Here is a 27390-nt window from a genome sequence, read left to right as displayed (position 1 = left end):
AGTAGTTCAAACCAGGAAATTTTGGCCAAAATAAGCAAACCTAAACCCCAATAGGTCTTAGTTTTGGTTGAACCAAAACTGTTCCATTTTGGCATTATTTAACACCTTTAACTCCCTTTTACTTTTAACTCCAGGCTAGATTTATAACGAAAACCTGCTAATTTCCCACTGAATTTAATCAGGCCATCTCCTGGGAGAGGTTTGGAGCAAAGCAAGCCACCCTTTAAGAGCCACACTCCCTCCTCCCTCCAAGTACTCACCCAGTGCTTTCCCCTTCAGCCCAGCCTGACCATAAGCAGGTTGGGGGCCAACCACAGTGAGACAGAGTAGAAATTCTGTGGGTCAGGTTGACCTGCTCTCAGCAGTGTTCTGTCTCTATCACCCTCTGTCTCTTCTTCCTTTATCTTTGTCTTTCACTGAAGCAGTTTCTCTGAGCTTAGGCTTTTTGCAGTCAGACTAAATAGCCGTGTTTTCAAACCACAGACGACTCAAAGGCGCACATTTCACCTAAACCAAAACGGATTTTTACTCCGGAGAATTTCTACTCTGTCTCATTTCTTCTTTTTTTTTTTTTTTTTTTTTTTTTTTTTTTAGAAAATAAATAAATTATTTTATTTGATGCAAACTCTTATTTTAGATTTTATTTGCAGTTGGTGACTACTCAAAGGTTACCTGAGTCTCTCGGCAGTGGGTTTGAGGCCGCAGAGCCCGCAGAAGCTGGAGGGCAGGCGGATGCTGCCGCCCACATCCGAGCCCATGCCCAGGATGGAGCCTCCCCCTGCAATCAGAGCTCCCTCCCCTCCCGAGGAGCCCCCGGGGCTCCTCTGGGGGTTCAGGGGGTTCAAGGTCTGTCCAAAGATGGGGTTGCTGCATTCGTAGCTGGGGAGAGCAAAGAAAGAAAGGAAAGAGGCTGTGAGGAGCAGCCAGTGCCTTGGGTTTGTTTGTTTTCCTCTGCAGAGAGCCTATGGGGCACAGCCAACCCCATCCTTTCATCCTGAAGCTGGGCTGCTGCAGAGAGAAAGGGACCACCCTCAGTTAAGAGATTTGCTGCAGCAGTTTCTGATCCTGTCTCATCTTCCCCTAAAGATCTGCAGCCATTTGCTCCCAGTGTTGCTCCCTGTAAATCCCTCAGGACACAGCTCATTCCCACAAGCCTCTGCTCTCCCTCCCATGCACAAGTGCACTCCATTTCTCTTAACTCATGGTAGGCTTTCCCCCCTCTTTATCTTTTATCTGACAGCTCTTTCACTTGAGATTGTTGCCAGATAATGGAAAAGGGACTCTCCAGGACAGGTCTCAGGAGCCTGTCCAGGGCCCTACAGGCTGGGATTTTCCTTCAGAAGCACAACCAGATTTTTGATGATGCATGTCACCTGAAGAGGGATTGTGGCACATTGGTCATTGCAAATGGGATGGCCCCTTGTTTCTTCAGGACCTTGACCAGGACACTGTCCTCCTCCATCACAGTGTCCAGGCACTGCATGAGCCCACAGGTTGCCAGGTGCCCCTGCAGAGAGGAGAAAGGACAAGGGACACAGTCACTGCACTTCCCTTGCTCTTTTGGAAGGATGCTCTGGCGTTCCTTCAGGGGTTGTGTTTTGTACCAACCCACTCCTGTCAAAGACATCTTTTACGAAAAATCCTTTCCTTAGGATTTTTCCTCCTGAGAAGCTGAGAGGCCTCAGTAACAAAATGTAAACAATGATTATCTGCTGCTGTGGAATGCAACAGTGCATGTGTGATTGGCCTCATGTGGTTGTTTCTAATTAATGGCCAGTCACAGTCAGCTGGCTCAGACTCTCTGTCTGGGACACAAGCCCTTGTTATTCATTCCTTCTTTTTCTATTCTTAGTTAGCCTTCTGATGAAATCATTTCTTCTATTCTTTTAGTATAGTTTTAATGTAATATATATCATAAAATAATAAATTAAGCCTTCTGAAACATGGGAGGAGTCAGATCCTCGTCTCTGCCCTCATCCTTGGACCCCTGTGAACACCATCACACACTCCCTTGAATGTCTTTGCTTGAAGGACTCCCTCTCCTTCCATCCTTGGCAGAGGGCTGCCAAGCACTCACTGGGTTAGAGCTTCTTCTGAAGTTCTCCTTGCTCTTTTCCTTGCTCCTTTTCTCCCCTGACCCAAATGCAGCTCCATACTCCACAGGTGCACCAGCTCAGGATCAAACCCAGCATCCTGCTGTCCAAGTGAATCCACCAGTGGATGTTCAGGGAAGGAATAACCTCAGGTAACCAAAATGTATGAGCCTTTTTCAGTTAGCCTTTGGTATTTGGGGCTCAACTTTAGTGCAGCCTGTACTGTATCACATATCAGAGGAGAAATCATTTGTGTCTATAACTATTCATCCCTGTTTTTTCTCTGCTGATGGAGGTTTGGGCTGCTTTTGGCTGGGCTAGAGTTTATTTTCTTCACAGTAGCAACTACAGGGCTGTGTTTTGGATTTTGTGTTGTAAACAGTGTTGATAACACAGGGATGTTGTTGTCATTACTAAGCAGGGCTTGCACAGAGCTCACACTGCCTCACCAGTGAGCAGGCTGGGGATGAGGGACAGGGAGGGGACAGCCAGGACAGCTGACCCCAAGTGACCAGAGGGACATTCCATGCCATATGGAGTCATGCTCAGCATAGAAAGCTGGGGGAAGAGGAAGGAAGGGGAGATGTTTGGGTGATGTTTGTGGTGATGGTAACTGGGAAACTTGGGGTTTCCCAGTTATCATCACACATGATGGAGCCCTGCTCTCCTGGGGGTGGCTGAACACCTGCCTGCCCAAGGGATGTGGTGAATTAATTCCTTGTTTTGCTTTGCTTGTGTGCAGAGTTTACCTAATAAACTGTCTTTATCTCAACCCACAAGTTTTCTCACTTTAACCCTTTCTATTCTCTCTCCCACATCCCACTGTGGGGGGAGTGAGTGAGTGCTCACTGCAGCTGCCTCAGACACAGCCAAGTTTCCTGTGGTGCAAACAGAGAAGGATTGGGCCCCTTCCCCATTGTCCATCTCCCACCACTTCCCCACCCACGCTGGAACATTCAGAAGCACAAAGGGAAGCACCTTGTGGCCGATGTGGTCCTTGATGCTGACGGGGATGCCGTAGAGCAGCCCCTTCTCCGTGCGCCGCTCGATTTCCCGGAGCTGCTCCTCACACTCTGGGATAAAGTGTCGCAAGCAGTTTGTCTGCTGGGTCACTTCCAGGGCCTTTGTTGGGAACAGGTGATGGATAAGAACAGCGTCATTGCACAGCTGCATCCAGCAGCTACCTTGATTTACAAAATACAGCCTGAGTGACCCCCTCCCCAGAGCATCCCAGCTCAAGCCAGCTCAGAGGATCTGACCCAGGAGACAGAGCACGTTTTTCTCTCAATATCTCCTGTATTAAAGGCTGGTCATAATCCAGCTCCAATGAGCATTTTCAGCCACCAGCACACACAGTGTGGCATGGAGAATGTCAAAGATTTGCTTTGTCTATCTCACTGTGGATGGACACTCACCTTCTCCAAGTAGGTGTAGAGGACAGTCCTGGGGGACAGAGACCCTTCCTGGAGTCTTCCAGAGAGTTCCAGCAGGGGCAGGGACAGAATGGCATCTCTCTGGGCACTGGGGACCTGCAGAGGAAAGGTGAGGGGGATCCAGGGCAGCAACTCCAGTTATGTAGCAGTGTGGAAAATGGATGGTGTTTGCTGCTGCCTCCCAAAAGCATCTTCTGAGAAAGCTGCTCGGGCAGGCACAGTCACTCAACCCACACTCACATCACAGGTCAGCAAAGAAGGACTGAAAGGGTCTCTGTAAGAGTTCCAGCAGGGTTTATTGTAGAGCCATGCTGAAGGAGTCCAGGGACAGAAGATGAGAAACCAGTGCAATGTCCTGGTTAAAGTGTGGGGTCAGGAAAATGGGCACAGGGGCAGTACCAGGACAGGGTAAGGGGCAATGGCCTGCAGGGAAAGGGCAGATTAACACAGTGCTGCAGAAGCCCCTTTTGCTCACCCTAAGCACTGAGGCATGCTCTAAACCTGTGGCAAATTCTTCCAGGACATTAGTCTAGAAGTTCCCCTAAAAGGCTCAAAGGCCTCCCCACAGTTACCCTTTGGCTCAGGAAATAAAGGCTGCTAAGTTTTGTCAGCATTATCACCAAAGCTTGCTGAAAGACAGATCCTGCATGTGAAGGCTCTGACCTTGAGCTGCCAAGTGTTTTATCCTGAGTCTGGATATCACAAACAGGATGCAAACACAGGAACCCAGGTGCTGAAGGGCCTTGTCCATGCACTGCAGCAGAGGACAAGGCAGTGCCTTCCTCCTGGCACAGTGGGACTTAGCCACTGACCAAGACATAACCTCAGCTGAGCAAACACTGCCTGGGGCACAAGGTGCCAAAGTCCTTGCACACAAATCTCAGGCTGTCCTTTCATCCCTCAAAACAGACACAGGCAGTGCAGGACAGCCTGGGCTGAGAGCAAACATTGAACAGCTCAAGCCCATCAAACTGCAAGGAAGTCAGCAGGGACTCACAGGCGGTCTACTCAGGTAAAGAAGACTGGCAGTTCTCAGTGCCACAGGTTTTTACAGGTTTTATATAATATATTTATATTTATATTTATATTTATATTTATATTTATATTTATATTTATATAGATCTATATTTAAGAAAAAAGGTTATAAATATATGTATCACTTGTAGCTGGTGTGCTTTATTTCTAGGTGTGTTACCTGTATAAATGTGAGCTGGTTCACCCAGTGTGTATTCAGAAGTGAATGGAGCAGAAAGGAAAGGGGGTTAGGAGTGATGTTGCAGTAGAATTCAGGGCCATGCTGATGCCTGGATGTGTGGATGCCTGGCACAATCAGCCCCATGTCATGTCCTGGTTTCTCCCAGGGGACACTGAAAACCCTGTGTTTCATCAGTGTGAGGTTAGAGCAGGCACCTTCTGGGCAGCCTGATGGGAGGTGCCACTGACTGAGCATGCTGCTTTTGGAGACACCCTAGAGCTGTCCAGAAGCCAAGTTTTAGAGCCAAAGGTAGAGGAGTGTGAGCAGATGTGCAAACTTAGAGTTAAGCAGAGAAAAAAAGCTCTCTTGCTTCTACCCATTATTGGCAAGAGACATTCCCAGATCATTAAAGAATCGGGGTTTGGATCAATGAAGATCCAGTGCATCATCACCTGTGTTGCTCAAAAACAACTTCTCAGTGAGTAATTCACTTCCCCAAGCTGCAGAGTCCCACCACACCTCATCCAGCTCGAGGAGGGCAGTGGTCTCCCTTTCTCCCAAGGCAGCCTTTCCTCTTGCTGGGGGCTGCTGGCACATGTGCTCCTGACAAAGCTATGGGGCCATGAGTTGGAGGAGGATCTGAAGGACAGCATCAGCAAACACCCCAGTGGGACTCAGACCCCAAGGAGGATGGTTTACCTGCTCCCTGAACTGCTGCACAGCCTTTGCCATCTTCTTCATGCCCTCCTCCCGGGTCCTCCGAGCCTCTTCCATTTTCCTCTGAATCCTCTTTCTGCCCAGCCATTTCCAGAGCCCCAGGGCTGCCACGGAGCCCCCGAGCAGGGCGAGGGCAGTGCCGGTGTCCCCCTTCCCCTCTGGCAGGAGCTGCCTCAGCTGCTGCTGCTGGAGCAGCATCATGTGCACCTCTGGGCTCTGAGGAAGGACACGGTGAGAAGGAAAAGCAAGGCAGGTGCAGGAGACCTTCCCTGGCTGCCCAGGCCCATCCCTCCCCCTGTTATGAGTCAACAAACAGTTCAGATAGCTCAGGCTAAAGCTGAGCCCTGCAAAGCTGCTGTAGGTGGAGTCTGCAGTGAGAATGATTAACCATGACTTGGAGAAGGTAAAGTTTGGCCAATGAACCTTGTGTTCTTTGGGGTGTTGGGTTTAGAGGGGTTTTCTGGGCTGTGGGAAATTCTCTAGGATCAACTGAACAAATGCAGCAAGGAAATTGCTGCTCTCCTATTTCCTGTGAAGCCTGAGAGGACAATGGGAGAAGAGGAAAAAACAGCTTGAAATAACAAGGTTTCCCTGCACAGGGCTGGGGAGTGGTGTGCTGAGGGAATGCACGGCTGTGGGGTACCCTGGGCTCACCAAGTCCTTCCTGCTGCTGCCATGGTGACCAGAGGATGTTTTGGCACTGCTGAGGTGTCCTCATGCAGCAGGAGGAGAGGCTGTTCCACCCTGTGACAAAGCACGTTGTATTGAGTGGAAAATCCCACAGGCTTGCAGGGCAGGAGCAAACTGACACTGGAAAGGCTGGTTGTTGGAGAAGATGAAACAGGAAAGCCTTATAAATATGATTGTCTGGCAAAAGATTTTGAGAATATAGAAGCTATAAGCGAGATTGAAATGAAAGCAAGCTTTGAGATTTTTTAGTTACTGAACAATGGGAAAACAATGGTGTGGCTGTCTGAAGGTAATCTCTTTTTGATGAAACAAGATCTTCTTCTTGCAGGCAAGTCTAAGGGTCTGAGCAGACCCTGCCAGCTTGACAGAAGGAGTCTAAAGAGTAGATCCCTTCTGTAAAATGTAACACAGTATGGTAATGTAGTGATTCTTATAGGCTGTATGTAAATGCTATAGGATTTGTATATTGTACTACATTGGTTAGTGAGAATTAGAATATTCAACACAGAAGAAGATTTATTGTATTGTAACAGGAACTTCGCTCTCTTGCCTCTCTTGCCCTTTTATGCTCTTAACCCTTTTACTCTCTTGTGCTTTTGCTCTCTTATGCTTTTAGGCTCTTAGCCTCTCATCCTCTCTACCCCTCTCTTCTCTCGGGCCTGCTCTGAGCTGTGGCTGCAGCTCCCAGCAGGGCCCTGCACCCAGGCCCTTTGCAATACACCCCAAGTTCCACGACCTGGCTGCAGAGATCTCTCGTCTCTGTCTGTCCTGGCCGTGCAACTCCCCGACGCTCCTACAGCTGCTGTGTGAGGTCCTTCCAGCACAGATGGCTCCCACTACAAGCACCAAGAACAACACACTGAGATGAAGGCCATAGCCCAGCCAACATCAGCCATGGCCTGTCTGCACTCTCCTCTGTTGCTTTTGGATGGTGGATCCTCCCTATGGGCCCCCTCCTTGGGAAAAGTGTTTGGGAAGCTATGGATTGTGCATTACACAGCTTTGCAAGATTCCAGCAGAGTGTGGGACTGGATGTGGAATGGAGGCTGAAGAGCCTCTCCCTTCAGGGCTAAGTGGTCCTCTAGTGCTCAGTTTTCCGCTGTCATGTCCCTTCTCAGCATTTGTAAGAGCTGACTGCTGCTATCTCTCACAATTTGTGTCGTCTGGGAATGTTCTTATCTCAGTTCTTAACTAGACAATTTTATGGACTGTGAACAAATCTGGCTTTGGTGGCCTCAAGGAAACATTCTAGAGCTGGCAGCAATGTGGTAACAAACTGAGCTGGCCTTTTCCTGTGTCCATTCCAGTGGCTCCCTTCCATGGGGAGCCCCCTCAGCTCTGGCACTGCTGGTGTGACAGAGCTGCAGCTTGGGAGGATGGCCACAGCTCATCCTGCTCCTGTTCCATGATCCTGGCTGCAGCAGGAGCTTCCAGAAGGTGCAGAGTGAGGGATGTGAGCAGAGTCAGCCTGCAGCAGTGCCCAGCCCTCTCCCAATCCTCATCCAGCCTCCAGGAATCCATGCAAGCCCTTCCTGAGAGGTGGGTTCTTTGCCTGTGTGACAGCACCACAAGCTCTGTGATGGGCTGAGCAGATGTGGGAGGGTTTTCTGCCTATGCTGGGAAGTGTCAGGGCATCTGCCTCCCACATCCTCCCACATCCTCCTGGGCTCTGGGATCTGTGCCTCGACCCTGCCCTTTAGACACTTGGTAAATGTTTAACCCAGACAGGCACAGCTGTGCCTGGACTGACCTGGCATTTCAAAGGGTACATTTTTCAGCAGGCACAGCTGCATTTCCAGATGGCTGGATGCTGCTGGGGAAAACCCTTCTCCTATCAATGTGGCAGCTTCTCCACATCCTTCATGAATCCAGGGTATGGCTCCTCCTGCCACACAAAGCCACAAATCCCAGGGAACCTAAAGGAGGGAAGTAGAGGGATGTCCCAAGCCAAATCTCCACAGCAGAGGAGACAGACCAGCCTGACTCACAGGTCAATATTCACTTCTCCACATTGATTTTGTCACCTGAACTGGTCCAAGACCAAGGTCAAACCCACTGGTGGAGTTCAGATGGAAGCCATGACCCCTTTCATGAGGAGAGTCAGCCTGTAACAGCTGGTCTGGGATTTCATTGTGGCATCCACAGCATGCCCTTCACTTTGACCATCCCAGAAAAAGGTACTTAAACAAAGTCAGAGAGTCCCCTCCTGTCCCCAGCAAGACCTTCACCATCTTTGCTTGCAAGAGCAAAACTGCACTGATTCACTCTCAACAGGTTCAGCTGTCAGGCAGGCTGGGTCTCTTCTGAAATTCCTATAACTGAACTGGTTTTTCCCTAAATTGGTAAGAAATATTTTTGTCAGCTCTGCCCCCATTCTGATTGAAATGACAAAGAATAAATCCTGACATCTGTTTCTTGGGTGCATGTATTTGTAACCAAACACTCTGATGCTCTTTTAAAAACTATTTACAAGATGAGGCACGTTAACTATGCTGCTCTAAAAGAATTTTAAAGGCATTTTACAAAATACTGAAATCATAGTGAAATGGGCTGAACCCCTCTGGAGAACTTGTTCAAGTTGGCTCAGAGGGCTGAATAAATGTTTTCTGGGAGCTCTCCAGTTTCTGACTCATTTCAGCCTGGAATATCCATTGGAAGCATAACACTTTCCTCAGTTCCAGTCCAACTCCACCAGCACTCACAGAACATAAGAGCTGCTGAGAAACCTTCCCCTACTTAAGCTGCAACTTTCCAAACACCAAGGACATCAGTTCAGAGATGAGGCTCTGTCCCTAAAAACCCTTTTTTACATTGCCCAGCCAGGACCCTGTTGGCTTTTCCTGAATAAACTGTCATAGGATAGGAAGAGAGAAGTCCCACACCTACCCTCAGACCTCTGGCAGCAGGGGCTGCTTTCTCTCATGACCATCCCTACATTTTTCTCACTTTATGGGTACAGCATTATTTTCCTGCAGATTTTCCACAGCCATGTTGTATGAATCCTACTTACAACTTGTCCAGCAAGGCAGAGGCATGATCAGAAAGGGTGCTGCAGAGAGCTGTTTGCTCTTCACCACAAGTCCAGGAGCATTCCTATTTTGTCCATCGTGTCTGGTGTCTGGCACAGCTCTGTCCCCACGGGGTGGCAGCTGTGGCTCCAGTGCCTGATGGTGAGGGGCTGGGATGCTCCCAGCTGCTCCATGACTGGGCACAAATCTTACAGCAGGAACCTGGCTGTCACTGGTCTCCCATGGGCAAGCAGGGAATGTAGGAAGCTGCAGAACAGAGACAGGAAAGAAAACAAAACAAAGAGTGAGCAGGGTGAGACCCTGCTTGGAGGGGTGAGGATTTGTGCAGCAAACAGCTGCTTCAGAGTGAAAGATTTACCAACTCTAATTCTTGTAACTTTTTTTTTTTTTTGTGTTTCAAGGGTGAGCCTTGTTATGTTCAGGTCTTTTTTTTCTCCTGCTTTTTGAACATTTGCTTTAAGCTACTTCAACTACCACCTTTCTTGAAAATTCCTTGAAGTGAATACCTGAGATCCTGGCAATGTTTGTGTCCTTAATTTTCTTTGCCACTGCCTATTACATACATAGAGAGCTCTGTGTATTTTGGATACTGTAAGGGGACACCTGACACCTTTTAACCACTCTTATTCTGTTTAATTTGCTCCTGGTGTTGTGATTATGCAACAATGTGAACTACCAACTAAAGAAAAAGTCCTGCAAAATAAAGTCAAACCAAATGAAACCCCTGGATTTTATGATGTCTCAATCCCTCAGCCTTGCTTGGTTATTTATCTGGCCACAGAATGAAATATAGATTAAGGAGGGCAAATTTAAATTATTAAAATCAAGAGGGAGGAGGAAAAAGGATCAAAGACCACAATCGGGATATTGTGCTGAAGATGAAAGAAGCTAATAAAAACAGAGCCCTTTTGTCCCAGTCAGCATTTGCACATAATTCTCTGGGACAGACCAAAGCCTGGACTTTGGTCAGTGCTGGGCAGCTGGTCCAGCACTCTGCAAACACCCAGTGCAGGGCTGCCCGGGCTGCTCAGCCCCAGCCAGCAGCCCTTGGTGCAGGAGCTGCACGCAGCAGCACTGTGCTGGTGGGTGGGGAAGGGGCTGACATTCTTTTTCCAGCTTGGAGGAGGCCTGGAGGAAGAACTCTGCTGAAAACTTGAAGTTATGCCCTGCCCAAGGCCTTTCTCTGGTAGTGTTTCAGCACCTGGCCTCACCAGAGTGCTCTCAGCATCACCCTCCCCACTTTCCTGTACATTGATGCAGCAATGGCAACTGATGGCATGAACAACCTGGCTGGAGAAGGGCCCTACATTTTACCCAGGAAGGTGCTTTGCTGTCTGCCCAGCTGAGGCATTTACCTGATCTGTAAATAACTGAACAGACCCCTAAATCAGGTCCAAACATGTATCTTATTTCCCTCACACTTTTTCAACATTCTTCTGCATTTCTTTTCTACCTCATCCGCTTCAATGCCAGGAGAGTGTCATCTGAGCATCCATGCTCTCTGCTGCAGCATCTGCTGGATCACAGGGAGAAATTCCCTTTGGCTGCTGGATCTGAGATCTAGTGACTGGCTGGAGGCAGGCTAGAGGAGAGCAGGAGGAACAGAAAACCCCTTCTAGATCCATCCACAAGGAGCAGCTGGAATGCAGAGCACAAGTATGCTCAGAAAAGACTGAGAAAATCAGGTAAGTTTTCTCATGGCTGACTTGTGAGACTTTAGGGAATTGTAGAGAAACGATGATAGCTTGTTACTATGAACAACCTGCAGGTGGTGTTTTCCTACTCTCTGTTTTCCTGTTTTTCTCAAAGATTGTTTATAAGAAAGGTGTTTTTGTTAATTAGCCAGCCAGGTGAAATGTATTGATTGATTGACCAATCTGGTCTGTATGTATCAAAGAGTCTATAAAAGTGAGAATTTTGGTATAAAAGCTGCTGCTGTGCAAAGCAGCCTTCTGGTGAGTCTGTGCACTTTCTTCTCAATAGCCACAGAAATTCATTTTAGAAACAGGACTTTTCACTTGGTTCAGCCTTACAAAGGCATACAGGACTGAAGGACACAGACCTTTCCTTGCAAAACAAGGTCTGTGCATGCTCAGGTCTAGCCTGGGATGCTACCTAGGCAGATTTCTTATTTAATGAGGAAAATGAAATAATTTTCTTACTAATGACCTTCCCTTTGAGAGGACAGCTAGAGACCCTTTGCTCCAGGCCTGAGAGGGTGAGGGTCACTCCACAGGCTGTCCCCAGCAGCAATCCTGCAGGGGCAGAGCCTCTCCTCGGGGCAGGGTGTGCCATGGAGCTTCTCTGGCTCCCCACGGGCCAGAGGGGTGACTCAGGCTGTGTGACTGTCACACTCTCCGTGTGACTCAGAGCTGACTGCGGCTTCCCTGCACTGCCCCAGGGAGGCAGATGAGTGCCAAGGGCAGTGTCACCCCTGCTCTGTCCCGGCACGCTTGGGGAAGGAATCACCCTAATGATCATTGCTAATGATAGTGCCCTATTTCAACACACACTTGCTTATTCAAAGCATCTCCTTCATCATTCCCCCTTTGTCCTCCAGCCTCTTCTTCCACCTTGAGAGTGAAGGATGGGTCAAGAAACAGCACACGATTGTCAGAGTGTGGCTGGAAGCACCAAGCAGTGGAATGGCCTAAATGTAGCCACAGAAATGCTTTCTCAGTTTTCCCTGAAGTGTTTGTGGGATTTAAACTCCCATATTTTCCCATTGCTTAACTGGAAGAAATAATGAAGAACAGGAGTGATGACAGACCAGCTAACATTTCTCTCAGCTTATGGTTATACAGAGAACATTAAGCTTTGCAGGACTCCCTGCACAGCTAAACTGCTGGATAGTGTGGAGATCTAGACAGCAAATGAGTTCAGGAAGGGGACAAGTCTGTGGAGGAGAGCTCTCTTGGCAGCTATTTAAACCCATGGGCTGACTGCAAACCTTTGCCAAAAAGTCTCTTGGCCAAACAATGGCACAGCCAGAGGAGGAATCCTGCACTTACCAGGTTTTACTCTCCCACAAACTTCTGCTCCTGCCAACTGTTGGAAGTAAAATATTGCAATAAACAGCTCTTTGGTCTCACACCATACAATAAATAATATTAAACCATTGTTATTGGATCCCTTTGGTCCAGCATTAACTCCATCCTTTTGTTTTTTTGACTCAGTTTAATAGCAAAGGACAATTTAGACAGACGAGATTTCTGCTGGCTATATTTAAACAGAATTTAGGGCCACTTTATTAAAACATTAGTTTAGAGTTTTCAACTCACTATCACTTTGCTTCATATCAGGTAGAAGGTGGCTGGAGTGAGGGACAGGGAATGAAAAGCTATCCCACTGGAGGCTGTATGCTGGTGTTTGCAGGGGTCCAAGGACGAGGAAAGAGATGAGAATCTTGACTCCATGTTTCAGAAGGCTGATTTATTATTTTATGATATATATTATATAAAAGAAAATTATATCTTAAAACTTACTAAAAGAATAGAAGAAAGGATTTCATCAGAAGGCTAGCAAGGAATAGAAAAGAATTATAATAAAATCTTGTGGCTGCTCACAGGCTAGACACAGGTGGCTGTCACTGGTCACCAAGTAAAAACAATTTCCCATGCTGGGTAAACAATTCTCCGAATCATATTCCAGAGCAGCAAAACATGGAGAAAAGATCCTAATGAAAGGATTCTTCGTAGAATATGTCAGTGACAAGGCTGGCTCCCAGAAATCACCCACTTCTCTTGGTGCCACGGGCAAGAGCCTCCACCTCCCTCATGAAGCGCAGGCACAGCTCCTCCTGCCAGGGCAGGGCCACGCACTGCACGGCCACGGGCATGCCCACGGCTCCTTCCACAGCCTGCAAAAGGCAGGGAATGCTGAGTCAGGGCACCAGGGCAGGCACGGGACAGGGCAGGGAGGGAGGGCACAGGAAGGCCAGTGAGGGCACAGCTGCCAGGCTGGCAAACAGCAGCGTGCTGCAACAGCGGGTGCCAACCGCGCTGCTGTCGGGACCCAGTGCATCCCTCTGCGTGTCCAGAGTTGCTGGGGCCCCTGCCAGGGGGCTCAGAGACCCTGGCACAAAGCCCACAACACCTCTGGGTTTGATTATGACCCGTGGAGCAAATTGCCAGCTTTGTATGAGGACCTGAAAGTCACAGAAGTTTAAGTAGTGTAATAATAAAATTATCACTGGGTGAAAGGGTGGATTTTGGGGTTTTTTGGAATGGGGGTTATGAGGACAAGATGGAGGGACTTGGGTGTGTCCAGCCTTTCTTCTTCTCCTTCTCTACCTCCATCTTCTGCTGTGATGCTGGCACTTTGGGATTGGTTTAGAATAGAAGTTCACTGTCTAACATAGGTGATAGGTATTGGAAAGTCATTGTAAATATGATATACGTAGTTTGTAGTATAAAAAGACAACACCGCCCCAGGGGCGGTCAGAGTGTTGCTGGCTGTCCTGCTCAGCAGACCTCAGCTGGGCAGGAGAAAAATTGTATAGATAAGATATAAAAAACAACTTTGAGACCGAAAACTGAAGAACTCCAGCTCATTCTTTGGATGCATGGGCCAAAACAGAGACTTTTCACAATCTTAGGGCTGCAATTAACAGCAAAACTCCCGAGACACTGCTAAACAAGCTCCCACTCCCACTAGGAGATGCAGACTTCCTTGAGACCACATCCCAGAGGTGTCACTCTGCTGGTTCTAAGACCTGAGCCCTTTTGCTGCTGACCTCTCTCAGCCTCCTATCCCAAGGGTCCCTGTAGTGCCCTCGGTATTGCTTCAGCTCCTCCTTGTCGGCCCTCGTGACCGCGCTGACCGGCACCACCCCAGGCAGGGAAGTCCAGCACGTTGTACAGATGGGTGTAGGAGGTTGCAGCTGGGACACAGAGCATGCAAAATGGCAAAATTTAATGTGCTGGGTCAGCAATGACCTCCAGATGGTAACCTGCTGGTCCAGAGAAGGCCCTGAAAACATGCTGCCTCAAAGTGACTTCTGATGGAGAGATCTGAGTGACAGAGAGCAGAGTGACCTGTGCATTCACCTGTCACTCTGTGAGGGAACAATTCAAAGTCTGCATCTACCCCTGGGGAAAAAATCCCAGCTACCTTTCCAAGATATTCCTGATGTCCAGTTATGTAACATCACTGTGGGGATTTTGGATCCCAAAAGGTCATTGCTAGAGGAGCGGAGGACCCTGACTTGCTGGAAGCTATAAAAAAAGGCCTTTTTCTGTAAGTCACATGCAAAGAGCCTTCCTGCTGTTTGCAGAGTTTTGGGAAATGTGAGACAGCTGCATCCAAAAGAGCCTGGTCCTGTACCAAAATCTACCACAGCTGTCCTCACTGCCACCCTCTGCTGCAGGAGCAGCTCTGGGGCTTTCTGCAGCAGAAAAACAGGGAAAATTTACCCATGAACAGCTGGGACAGAGGGATCACTTATTGCTGCCCCAGAATTACCCACACATCTTCAGCTCAGATGAGGTGGGGTGTGAGCAGACCCACCCAAGCCTCTCCTTTGCTTTCTCCCTGAGGGCAGAGCCAGCACCGTGCATAGTTTGGGGAATGTCCATGGACTCAAGTGTCCTGCTGCAGCTCTGCCCACAAACACACCCTGGGTGTGTGCAGGGACACTTGTGTGCCCTGTGTGTCCTCAGGGACATTACCAAAGAGCTTCCCAGCGTAGCCATGGTTGAAGGCTGGCCCCAGCATGGGACAAAGGATCACATCCAGCCTCAGCTGCCTCCATTTGGTGATGAACTCCCTGCGGTAAGCCTGGAGGGAAAGGCACAGAAGATGTCAGGGGTGTCTGCTGGACAGCAGTGGCAGATCTGTGCTGACACAGGAAAAGGAGGGAGAAAGTCTTCCTGGATACAGAAAAAAAAAAAAAATTAAGATAGAATCTGAACTGTGCTTTGAAAGGGTCAAGGGAGTTTGTTCTTCCATTTTTAGGTTTCCTGTCAGTATACCATATGCTGCCCAGACCTAGACATGAATGCTAGGTGTGTGTTTCAGAACTGATTTGCTTGAGTATTAACCCAATCTTTTCCATGAACAGCTTTGTTTTAGAATTATATTGAATAGAGATCAATGGCAGTTTGTTTGGATGACTAAAAAGTCACATTTCCTAAAAGCACTGGTTATTCTGGTGTCAGTATTAAAAAACATGAAGCCAAAATACTTCCACAAAACCTTCTTTCATTTCACATAAGGATACAGGTAAGGAAAGGAAGCAGCAAGAGACATTTGGGCAAGCCCCAGGACATCTCCCACAACAGTTTCAGGATTGTACTGCAGCTCCAGGAGAGATCCAGATTTGCAGTCTGGTTTAGCACAGCTTTGCTGAACATCAGGCAATGAATGAACCCATCCCCAAAGAGATGTCCCAGTTTGTGGTAGCAAACAGCCACAGATGGAACCACAGTTGTTTCTGCAGCCACTCTCTGGCTACAGGGACACATCTGTGCCATGGCCCAGCCCCTGTCCTGCACAACCCATTCACAGCAAGTTTTCTGTACAAGAGTCTTGCAGCTCTCTCACAAAAGGCCTGGCCTTGGGGCTATTTTTTAGTCTGACCTCAATTTCCACCTGCAGTCTGAGATCCTTCCTGCTGAAAGTTCAGCAAATGATGAGTGTTTCCAGGAAATACAGTCACTGCAGCTAACCTGATTTTTTTCCTCTGAGAGAAAAGCTGGTCACTAGCCAAAAGTTTTGAATCGGCTCTTGTTTGCAGTAGATGAAAACATGTGAATATGGTTTCACTGAGCTGTAACAATTCAAAATATCTCTGAAGCCGTCAAATCTTCTAAGGTGTTTTCTTTTTGACTTTTTTGTTTGTTTGTTTTTGTGGTGGCTTTTTTTTTGTGTGTGTTTTGTTGGTTTGTCTGTCTTGGGTTTTTATGTTTATTTGTTGGGTTTGGTTTTCTGTGGGGTTTTATTTTCAGGAAAGGGAGAGGAATCTGTTTTCACCTTAAAAAAAAACCAACAAAATATGGCTATTTCATTTCAAACACTCCCACCAGTGACCAGACAGCTTTTTAGGAGTTTTCCCTCTGCCCTATAATTTGTCAGCCCACAGTGCACATGCATGGAGTGAGTGGCACTGGTAGAGGCTGGTGGTGCAGGCTGGGGGATGCTGCTCCTCGGGGAGGATTGAGAGGGTGTCCCAGGGAACACAGATCCTGCCCTGTGGGAGGACACCAAAACAGCCTCCTCTGCGTTGCAAAACACCAGCTGAAAGAGGATACTCTCTATAAATAGAGGCAGCGGAAAATACCAGAGAGGAGAGGTGCTATTTAAACCCAAGGACAAAAATAAAATAAGGATAGACTGGAAGGGAGTAAAGAGCGTAGGAAACACGGTGGTTTCCAACCATCAGAGCAGAGACAAGAGGAGGCAGTAAATAAAACTAAATTGAAGCATAAAACTCAGCTGGTTTAAAAGAGGAACCTGGTCAGCTTGTGGCAGCGCTGGATGCAGTTGTCCAGGAAAAAACTTCCTGTCTGAGGTTCCTGATCTCAAATGACTTCATAAGGAAGCTACCTAAGTCACAGGGTTCATGTACAAAATTTTGAACTCCTAATGTCTCTGCTTGATAGTTCAAGCACGGTCTTAGGTCAGAACAGTAACACCTAGTACCTGAAATGAAGAATTCACAACAAGAAACAGAAAAGACAAAGTGAAGCCACATCTTTAGTGGCTGTTCCTATGCTGTTTGTGCTTAAACAGTGCAGGGCAAATTATGGTGAATAATTTCCAACCTCAAGTCCATCACAGAGTGCAAAGCAATTGCTTAGAAACATTGGAGACCTCTCACTACAGTAAGAAAAGTAAACACACGTTACCGCCACTGCTCTGTGCTGATCCCAGAGGTTTTTGGCAGACCTGGAAAGGTGACAGAATTAATGAGCTTTGTGGCAACAGAAAGCAGCTAAGAAAATGCACAGAGAGACCATTTTTAAGAAAACTGCACAATCCTTCTGGGAACAAGCAATGGTACCACCCAGCTGATCCCCTGCTGCACACAGGTACATCAAAAGAGCTTTTGTTAAAGCATGCCAGAAGACCTGGATAAAAATCAGTGTTCTAAATTCATTTGCTACCAGTTTGGTGTGTCTGTGCCTCTCTTGGAGGTGTAGGTGCCTCACACCACACTGCACGTGCAGGCAGAAACCTCTGCACTAACACATGATGCTCTGGGTACCACCCAGACAGGGAAAACAGCCCTTATCTCCTGTGCTGATCTCCAGGGATTGCTCTGAGGACCACCTGTCACCCTGAGGATCCTTAAACCCTTAAACAGCCCCTGGCTGAGAATCCCTGGATTAGCCAGCGCTGAGCCTGGGTGGTGCAGAGGCAGCACACCCCACCTGGCTCAGCCTGTGCCACCCAGCCCCATGGCAGGGCTTTGCACAGCTGGCATCTGCCTGCACGGGCAGCTGGGCACAGCCAGGCACATCCCTTTGTCCAGGGCTACCCCAGGGTCCTTACCCCACTCCACAGAGAGCACCGAGATCCCGAGCAATGCGTGGGTACTTTTGGAGGAAGAGAAAAACCTGGGATTAGTCAACAGCAATGCAGCTGGAATAGCTGGGACTGCTACCCTGGGACTTTATTTTGGGCATCTGTCTTCTCCTGGCACAAGTGGCACTGAAGGACAGGCCAGTTCCAGTGAAGAGGGTTTATTCCCACAATAATTTACACATTTAATTACTACAACTCTTACAAATAAGGCTCTAGACCACACTAGTAGTCCTGGAAATCATCTTCTGGATGTGGGAATGCCGTTTAGATCCTTGCTAGTGATATCCTTTCTCCTGGAGCTCATTGCTGGAAGGGCTGTATGCTCACAGCCCATCATATTTCAACTTCCCCATGCAAAACTCCCACAAAAGGCTGTCAGACTCACTTGATAAGTTCATCTTGGGTTTAAAAATTACATGTATTTCGTTATGAAGCCCATCAGGCAATTAACATGAAGCAGCCAAGCATTTCTGGGTGGTACAATTTACCTCCCTGCACGAGAAAACCTCCCCACCTTGCAGATCTCCTCTAACACAGGTGAGGCACACCCACACACTTACTATGGGTTTCAGAATGATAGCCAAGATCCTTTTCAGCAGAGCAGAAAGCCTGTAAGTATTGTACTGGGATTTCAGGTTGGGATCCACCATGTCTCCTTTGCTGCAAGAGCAGAGAGTGAAAAAGTCGGCGCAAGTCACCTATGGACAGAGCAATAGGAACAGCAGTGCTGCTCCCAAGGCAGGGCTTGTCTTGGAGGGGAGCTGCTAGAAGAAAAAATCTGCCCACTTCAACAGAAAACACCGAGCAATAAAGGCTGAGGTATAAATGTTCATGGCAAAAGTGACAGATAAATCAGCATTTAACTTTGTTTTTTAATGGCCTCTGTGTCATCAGGGCCATAAAAGTTCTGGGGGGCTTTGCAGTGGTGGGGCCATGCACAGCCCTGGGCATGCTGAGGTGACAGAGTGGCTGGGTGGGCACCTGGAGTGTCAGCTGTGTGTGTGAACTGCCTGCTGCTCATGCCTGAACTGCAGAAACTGCTCCTCTGCTGCTCCTTGCTCAGTGTGTACACACAATATCAACACTCCGGATGCACCCACTGCCCTCACAGTTGCAGGTTTCACTGCAGCCCACACAGCAATGGGTTTTACTCACAAGCAGTCCACCAGGTGGGCGGCCCCATCGGAGAAAATCCCTCTGGTGAACAGCTCATCCACCATGTAGTCAATCTTTGGCGGGGCAAAGGGAGCGAGCTGCAAGAAAAGCATCCCTGTCCAAGAGGCAGCAAGGGTGAATGACTCAGAGAGCCCTCTGTGAGCCTCCCTGCCTCACCAGTGCTCACCAGAGCTCAGTGGGAAGTGGTGGGAGACTTACACCTTCCTTGGCTGCTCCGGGACAGCAAGGCCTCATTTTCATCTGCCTGCTATTCTTTCCCATTAGCCCTAGGCAAGGCATTAATGCATATTGGACCTGGCACAGGCTCTACTCCTCCACATTCTTACAGAAGAATTCTTAGACACTTCAAACCACCAATCCTGAATTTTTTAAAAATTATTTTGCATCGTTGGAGCAGCTACCATAGAGAAATTTCCACTGGTGGAACCACAGAAAAATGTAGGCTGAAATATGTCCCTGGAGGGTCAACTGCTCCAGTTTCCTTCCCACTTACCCACCAGGAAATCTACAGGCTGTGTTTAACAGCTGAGGGATCACTGAAACTGTTTTGAGTTTGACATTTATGGGAACACAAAGCACGATGGAAACAACACTGCTTGGTGTGACGTGGAGATATCTGAACATAATTATTATGTCTGCTAGGCCAGAAATATAAACAAGATTACTCCAGTTTAGAAAACGAGCTGCTGCTTTCGCCTTTCTCTTTCACGAGGAGCCAAAGTGGAGATGGAAAGTGATTTATCCGGACTTTGTAAGGAGCAGGGTAACAGCTCCAGGCACGGACACCCACCGTGTGGCCTGCATCCTGGAGGAGCTGCCTGGTGAGCTGCACAGCCCGAATCATGCTGGGCGAGGGCTGGAAGTACCCATCCCTTCGTAGAACCCGACACGAAGAGGCTCCGAGCTGCTGTAAACCTGCGAGAAGGGGAGACACAGCTGCATCCAGGAGAGTGCTGCTCCCAGGGCTCAGGGTGTCAGGGCCCAGGACATCCCTCTGGCTGTCCAGGATGGCCAGGACCCCTGCCAGGGGGCTCAGAGACCCTGGAACAGAGCCCAAAATGCCCCTGTGGGTTTGATTATGACCTGTGGAGCAAGTTACCAACCTTAGATGAAGATCAGCAAGCCATGACAAATTAAGTGGAATGATAGTGAATTTATCACAAAGTGAAAAGTAGAGTTTGGGGTTTTTAGAATGGGGGTTCAGGGGTTCAGGGATCTGGGCATGTCCAGTCTTTCTCCTTCTTCTTCTTGGCCTCCATCTTCTGCTGTGATGTTGGCACTTACAGATTGGTTTAGAGTAGAAGCTCACTGTCTAACATAGGTGATAGATATTGGAAAGTAATTGTAAACATTGTACATGTAGTTTTTAGTATAAAGACAGAACACTGTCCCAGGGTCAGGCAGAGTGCCTGGAACTGTCCTGCTGGATGCAGAAAGAATTTTATAGATAAGATACAATAAACAACCTTGAGACCGAGAACTGAAGAGCTCCGACTCATTCTTCAAGCACCAAGCTGGGAAAAGAAAAGAGACTTTCCCACTTTTCTTGGGGTCACTCTGACCAGCTAAAGATCCTGACATCAGGGACGCACCAGCTGAGCTCTCCTGGGCTGGGGGGAGGATGGGAGGAACAGGGCTGGTGAAAAGCAGTCCTGTCCAGAACACAGGTCTGCAGCAGTGTCCTTGGTGTGGTCCTTTCCACAGCACCTCCTGCCTGCCAGCCCTGCTGTGAGGCTGCTTCTGGGGTCACTTGTCCTCAGGTGTGTGTTTCCCTGGGTCCTTTGCCATCTTGGAAATCTAGGAATTTCTGGAGATTGTTGCTGGGCAGGTGGAGACATGGGAGCACCTCTGAGCCTTACCTGATCATTGAAGGGGATGGGGGGCACGGTGGGGTCCAGCTGGAACATCTCCTGGCAGAGCAGAGCCTTCATGCACAGGGCCAGGCTGTCCACGTCCCGTGCCATGGGCCCCAGCACCCCTGTCACTGTGAGCACAAAGGGCCTGTCACCTGCCACTGCTGCCAGGTGGGCTGCTGCTGGCGCAGAGCTGCTGGTGGGGCTCCAGCATGGGGGAGTTTCAGGTGAAATGGGGGAGTTTCAGGGAAAAGAAGTGGGGAATGAGAGTAATGAGCAAGGAGGTCCATCAGGAATTATCTGTCAGTCTCAGAGCAGAGGCAGCTTAAGGAGCCTGATGACCTCCTGGGCCAGGCTTCTGCAGATGTGAGGAGAGAGGGCTGCAGCCTTCCACCAATGCTGCCTGGGTGGAGCTGAAGCTGTCAGAGCCTCCTGGCAGCATGTCCAGTGAGACATCCCAGGCCTTTGGCTTGCACATCTCACACCTCTCATGCCTGGCATTGCACTGCCTGGTTCCATTCCATCATTGCACTGATTTCATCCTGCTGAGGTTCAGCTAACAACAGCCACCACACAGAACAGAACCAATGGTGCAAAATGTAGTGGCAGGAGGCTGTTTTAATAATCCCTGCTTTGGCTGGCTGTGAGGCACAGAGCAGGGCAAGCAGGCCTGCTGGCATTTCAGCAGTTGGAGATGTAAGAGGCAAAGGTGTGATGTAGGAACATGCCATCATGGACTTACCTGACTGCATTCCCATGAGAGCACCAACGACTCCCTGTTTGCTGGGAACATAATGGGAGAAGAAATTAGCAGCAGGCTGTAGGGCAGGTCACCATGCTGAGCTGCAAACTTCCCATTTGCCCCAAAACAAATCCAGGAGGGCAAAAGTTTCTGCTAAGACTTAACACTTACTAAGCTATGAAGAAGACTTACATGGTCTGGAAGATGCTGAGGGCAGTATTTAATAATCTCTTTTCAACTAACTAATCTCTTTGGAACTAACTCCTTATCTATGGGCAAGCCACCTCTGATAAACAGAAAACTCTTACAATAAAAGCAAGGGCTGGCAAACATCTGAAAAGGAGATCACCCTGTAGTATTTGCTTTCAGCTTCTTGGCCAGAGCTATTAAAAACTGAATAAGTCTTTGTTGTGATACAGATTGAAGTAATCTCATGTTATTAACAGAGCGAGTTCAATGCTAACTTAACCCTGGAGGAAACCATGGGCACTACCACAGTTTGATGCACTGTGGGGACACGTTGCAGCCTCCCCAGTGTGTGTAAGAAGGGGACAGGAGCTGGGGTGTACCTGATCCTGTTGCCCGTGGGTTTGAGGCCGCAGAGCCCGCAGAAGCTGGAGGGCAGGCGGATGCTGCCAGCCACATCCGAGCCCATGCCCAGGGTGGAGCCTCCCCCTGCAATCAGAGCTCCCTCCCCTCCCGAGGAGCCCCCGGGGCTCTTCTGGGGGTTCAGAGGGTTCAAGGTCTGCCCAAAGATGAGGTTGCTGCAGTCGTAGCTGGGGAGAGGAAGATGAGCAGGTGAGTGAGGTGCTTCTGCGTCTGCAAACCATAAATGCAGAGCATAGAGCACCGTGCGGGGACGGGTGTGGAATTAATGTGGAATTGGCACAAAGCAGATTTGTTGAGACAGATGCATTTCAGAAGGAAGAGGCATCAAATACAAGAGAAATAATTTTAGATTGAAGTAAGTAGGTAATTAATATGTGCAATTAGCTTGGATAGCAAGGGGCATGTGTCACAGTGCTTCCATGAAGGCAAACATGGCATTACTTTATCATGGTCTGTGGGATGTTGGTTTTCACAAAGGGGATTCCCCCCTGGTGCTTTAGGACCTGGACAATGATGCTGTCTACTTCCTTCACTTGGCCCAGAAATTTCACCATCCCTCCAGAAGAGATGTGGCCCTTGGGGATGGGAAACAAAGCTCTTTTTAGTGCAGAAGAGATGCCGCTTGGAGCTGTGACAAAACCAGACTTAATTAATCATGCCTCTTGTGGCAAAGTTCCCACCTAACTTTTCTCAGAGGCAGAACAGGACCTGACTATCCCAGGGAAAACCAGATCAGAACAGGTTACCAGTTTCTGGAGAAAACAAAATTTTAATCATAAGAAAAGTAGGTTTGCTGGTCCCACAATATTGGACCCAGAACATCCTTGTCTGAGGGAACTCTTCTTCAGTCCTGATGAGGATGGGACATCCTGGCCTGTTCCCAGACCCACAGCAAAAGGCAGAGGAACTGGGGAGGTACCTTGCAGTTAATGTGGTCCTTGATGCTGATGGGAATGCCATAGAGCAGCCCCTTCTCCTTTTGCTTCTTCAGTTCCTGGAGCTGATCCTCACATCCATGGATGAAGTCTGTCACACAGTTCACCTCCTGATTCACCTCCAAAGCCTCTCCAGAACACAGAAGAGCAGCAGGACAGGTGAATGGATGGAAGGAGACATTACATACTTAGTTTTCAAGCTGAATTTTCAACCTTCTCAAAGCTTTGGCATTATTGAGATTTTACCTATAAATTTAATATATTTCTTTCTGAGATGTTTTTCTGCCCTGGATTCTGTCCTGCTTATTTGCCTGTAAGACAGCCTTCAGACATAACAGTACCAAAAATTGTAATCCCTAGCATTGCTGGTTCTCTCAGCAAATGAGCTGATTTTTAATTTGCAAGTCCCACTGTAGGAGAGCCCTGCAGCATCTCTGCCATGCTGGAGGTATCACCCACCTTGTCCATGTAGGAGTAGAGGACACTTTCTGGGGACAGGGACCCCTCCTTCAGCTTCTCTGCCAGCTCCACCATGGTCAGCGAGAGGATTTGGGAGCTCTGGGTGCCTGGGTTCTGCAAAGGGTGGAGAACTGGTGCAGAGGGAAGAAAAAGACAGAAAAGGTTGGTTAAGTCTGCAAATACCCAATTCTAACATCTGCACAGCAATCACCTTGAGTGGAAAATTCTAGGATATATGCCCTGTAAACATGCAGACCTCCCACAGAGCACTGTGTGTGCTGGAGTGGGGAATTTACAGATGGGGAATTTGCTGAATCTTCGTTCATAAAACTAGAACAAAAACAGGCAGAAAGCTGCACCTTTACTGGAGAGTTGCATGAACCTGTAGGAGTGGTTAGACCTGTCTCTGTTTACTCTCTTACAGGCCTTCACTCCCCTACTAACTCTAACTCACTGAAGAGCAGTTCAACCAGCTAAAGTTTTACAAAATTTATCATTAACAAGGGGGGGGGGGGGTAAGTTTGTGGGCTGTTTGCAACCTCCCTTCCAAGAAAATAATAGCAGGAGGTATTTCTTCTGGGTTTAAGACAATTCTAAAGGCCTGACCTCCTCAAATCCAGGTGCTTCTTTACCTGGGCATGGTCAGGAGGAAATGGCTTTTGGTCACTGATGTGCAGATGTTGGAAGGATGTGGAACTCCCTTGTACTTAGAGGATGATGGGGCAGACAGATCCCTATCGAGGGGCAGAGGAAAGAGGATGGGAGAGGAAAGGCTTGGCAGTAGGGATGGATAAGGAGGATGTAGGGATGGATGAGGAGAGAGAGGTCTGGGATGGTGACCTGATTGAGAAGGTCCCAGACTCCAACTTTTCTTTCATCCTCAGGATTTCCTCAATGGGTCTGCATTGAGAAATACTTCATTTACAGAGTCTTTTCTGAGAGGGCCTTCTGAGGCAATGGAGGGTGATGACACTCACAAAACCTTGAGTTGGTGATGCTACAAAACACACCCGTGCCCCAGCCACCATTCACAGAGGGATTGATCAGAGCTCCCCCATTTCTTTGGTTACCCAAATTAGCATCCCTTCCTTGCACATACCCCAAATTTACCTCTTGTTTAAGCCTGCGAGCTGCCTTCTCCATCCTCTCCAGGGCCAGGTGCCGAGACCTCCTTGCCTCATCCATCTTCTGCTGGACCTGCCTCCTTCCCAGCCATCTCAGGAGCCCCACAGCTGCAGCTGAGCTGCACAGCAGAGCCAAGAGGGCACGGAGGTCTCCCCAGGGTGGATCCAGGACCTGCCACAGTCGCTCTTGGGTCATGATTTGTGTCTCTTCAGGCCAGCTGCAGACACCTGGCTCTCCCACCTACTCCTCAGAGGGCTGATGAATGCAGACTGTGCTCGCCTAGTGTGCAGCATCAGAGTTGCTTTAACAAAGTCCAGGAATGGACTTTGCAGAGCGTGGACTTTGAAAGGATCTGGCTGCTGGAGCAGCACTGAGGGTCAGGCTGCAGAGCTGTGTGCTCAGCTGACTCAGCCTGGGGGGCTTGCCCAAGGCAGGGGGGTCCCCAAGGCTGTGTCCCCCCAGCCAGTGGCTGTGGCTGTACCTGGCTGCATACAGAGCTAAATGCCAGCACAGTGCAGCTCTGGGCTGGCCCTGCCATACCCATGTGTAGTAATTAATGAACACTTAATTAATGAGCCCAATGGCAAGCAGTGCTCAGCCATCATCCTTGCTCCTCAGGCAGCATCACCTGCAGCCCCGTGAGCCTGGGAAAACGTAGTTCTGCTTGTCCTGGGACCCTCATGTAGGGAGCCAAAGGGTCCCTGTGGAGAGATGGGAGCTCAGGAGATCCAAGAGAATGCAGGTGACACAGTGACTGGAAATGCAGTGTGGGAGGAACTCTCCTTCAAGGAATGACTGCTCTGTATCACTTTCAAGAAAAGCCCCTTTGAAAAGCATTTTGGCAACCTGAACCAGACAGCAAGCAGTGTTGGGAAATCCCCTCTGATGGATCCAGAGGCTGCTCTCCTGTTTCCAACCCATCCTCCAGCCAGCAGAATGCCAAGGAGCTGGACCATGTAGCCAGACCAGCTGCCCCCTACCCAGTCGTGGGTGCATCCATGCCCAGGGCTGTTCTGTGGCTTAGTGCGAAAAGGAGAGGCTGAAAAAATTAAGCTTCTCTCAGTTCTGCAAGAACCACAGGGAAGGACAGGGGGTGTCTCTGAGAGCTCATTGCCAAGAGGGAAGGCAATCCCCCTACTTGTAGAGAGATGTTCGCTCTGCTCCAGTCAGCAGGGCAGGACAGCTTGTAAGGGGAGAGCATCCAGAGTAACCTTTGCTCTCTGGAGGAGGGGTCTCATTTGGGAACTGAAGCCAGTGGTCGTGCTGCTGTATCATGTTCCCTGCTTGCCTGTTACAGACATGTCCTGTGGGATCATTCCTGTGGCAGCAGGGAGGAAGTTGAGGAAGACATGAGACCTTGCAGAGAAACTGCTGACAGGAAAAATGAGGAGGATCCTCCCTGTTTGGACAGGGCAGGCAGCAAAATGAGCCAAGCAGCTCAGTGGGGATGTCACCAACCTCTCCCCACTGACTGGTCTTCACTGCCCCATCCCAGCCTTCAGTGCTTCAGTGCTGCCACCCACACCAACCTCTGGCTGCCCAGGCTGGGAGCAGCCTCCAAGCCCTTGTGGCAGCCTCAAGTTCCCAAAGCTCCCCAGCAGCTCTGGCCCTGCCTGGTGCACTGTCCCATGGGCATCGCTTGCTGGAGGTCTTTGCTCAGGGCTTCCAGTGAAGAATAATGGTTCACAGGTTCACTGGTGCTCCATGGCTTGGACTCCTGCCCACCCCCATGCCAGGGAGAGAGTGGTTAAGCTATCAATGACATGGTGCTTGGCTCTGGAAGCAGGGGTGCAGGTGGCACTGGCTTCCCTGGGACAAGTCCTCCAGGCCTGAATTTGAAAACAAACTTATAACCTCATCCAGCATTTTCTGTGTGGGAAGAAAGCACCTGTAACCCCACCCAGGCACTTCTGGGCTTGGCTTTGCATAGATTCAGTCATGGGATGCCTGGAGCTCCCTCCCTCCTGAGCCTGCTGATAAAGAATGGGGGTCCTTGGGGGCTGCTTTCTCCTTGGCTGTGATAAACACTAGTTCAAGCCCTTGAAAACACTCCACACTATTGCATGCTTTAAACTATGACAATAGATTAAAAACCCAAACATTAATCCTGCCAGAGCTTTTTTACAATCTGCTTTTGGCATTCCCACACTGGGAAAACACTTTTGCACTGTGGTATTCCTTTTGGAACACCCTTGGAAACCTGCTGGGAACAGCCAGTGCTGCCAACCCCAGTGACAGGGGCTGCCAGGGGCTGGAAAACCCTGCTGGAAAATCTGGCATGGCCAAAGGGGAGGAGAAGATGTGCAGGGTGTTCTGCTCTCCATCTGACCTTGGCACGCTGCTCAACACAGGCTTCAAACTGAAAGGGGTGGATTTAGGTAAGAGATAAGAAATTCTTTCCTTGGGGGTGGTGAGGATCTGGCACAGGCTGCCCAGAGAAGCTCTGGATGCCACATTCCTGGCAGTGCTCAGGACCTGGTTGGGTGGGGCTCTGAGCAAATTGCTCCTAGTGGAAGGTGTCCCTGCCCGTGGAAGGGGACTGGAAGGAGTTATCTCTAAGGGCCCTTCCAACACAAACTGTTCTGTAATTCCATGATTTCTCCTGCATGCTGTGCAGGGTGCCAGCAGCCCTGTGGGAAGTGGGCCAGCTCCGTCCCTGCTTGCCAGAGTCTGCTTGGAGGCTCAGCTTTCCCTTCTGACTGCTGGTCTGTGCTAGGGAAAACACCAGATTTCATCCTCAGGGTGCTCAGAGCAGAGGGGAAAATCCCTGTTCCTACAGCAGTCCAAGGAGTAGTCTGAGCATCTCAG

General features: G+C 49.0%; 2 protein-coding genes and 1 long non-coding RNA gene across 4 annotated transcripts in view; 1 reads left to right on the top strand and 2 right to left on the bottom strand.

The window, feature by feature from the left end:
* LOC102073171 (vitamin D3 hydroxylase-associated protein) overlaps window positions 1-5764 on the bottom strand; it is a 14494-nt gene extending 8730 nt beyond the window's left edge. Inside the window, exons 1-5 of the mRNA XM_074545862.1 lie at window positions 5421-5764; window positions 3509-3622; window positions 3072-3215; window positions 1374-1507; window positions 673-879 (exon numbers count right to left, since the gene is read on the bottom strand). Of these exons, the coding sequence (XP_074401963.1) occupies window positions 673-879; window positions 1374-1507; window positions 3072-3215; window positions 3509-3622; window positions 5421-5639 (818 nt within the window). The 5' untranslated portion in view covers window positions 5640-5764. The remainder of the gene's footprint in view (window positions 1-672; window positions 880-1373; window positions 1508-3071; window positions 3216-3508; window positions 3623-5420) is intronic.
* On the top strand, window positions 5743-20332 carry LOC141729838 (uncharacterized). Of its 2 annotated transcripts, none has more exons than XR_012581277.1 (3): window positions 5743-5841; window positions 6745-10842; window positions 18319-20332. It is a non-coding gene; the product is annotated as an uncharacterized LOC141729838 (long non-coding RNA). The 2 variants fall into 2 exon arrangements; XR_012581278.1 differs by lacking the exon at window positions 18319-20332 and having other exon boundaries at window positions 6745-7667; window positions 7907-12922.
* Window positions 11922-27390, bottom strand: LOC102073344 (vitamin D3 hydroxylase-associated protein-like). Its single transcript, XM_005482339.4, is given in 17 exon segments — window positions 11922-13016; window positions 13893-13991; window positions 13993-14039; window positions 14827-14935; window positions 17005-17044; window positions 17651-17694; window positions 18244-18343; window positions 18839-18936; window positions 19650-19732; window positions 19735-19774; window positions 20719-20843; window positions 21455-21495; window positions 22024-22230; window positions 22505-22638; window positions 22983-23126; window positions 23458-23571; window positions 24568-27390. Coding segments are annotated over 17 exon segments (1764 nt in total). The 5' UTR covers window positions 24778-27390; the 3' UTR covers window positions 11922-12887.

Source organism: Zonotrichia albicollis, chromosome 8 (assembly GCF_047830755.1).
Source record: "Zonotrichia albicollis isolate bZonAlb1 chromosome 8, bZonAlb1.hap1, whole genome shotgun sequence".
NCBI classification, from domain to species: Eukaryota; Metazoa; Chordata; class Aves; order Passeriformes; family Passerellidae; genus Zonotrichia; species Zonotrichia albicollis.
The sequence above is the reverse complement of the archived record's forward strand: the minus strand, read 5'-3'. Positions and strand labels throughout refer to the sequence as shown.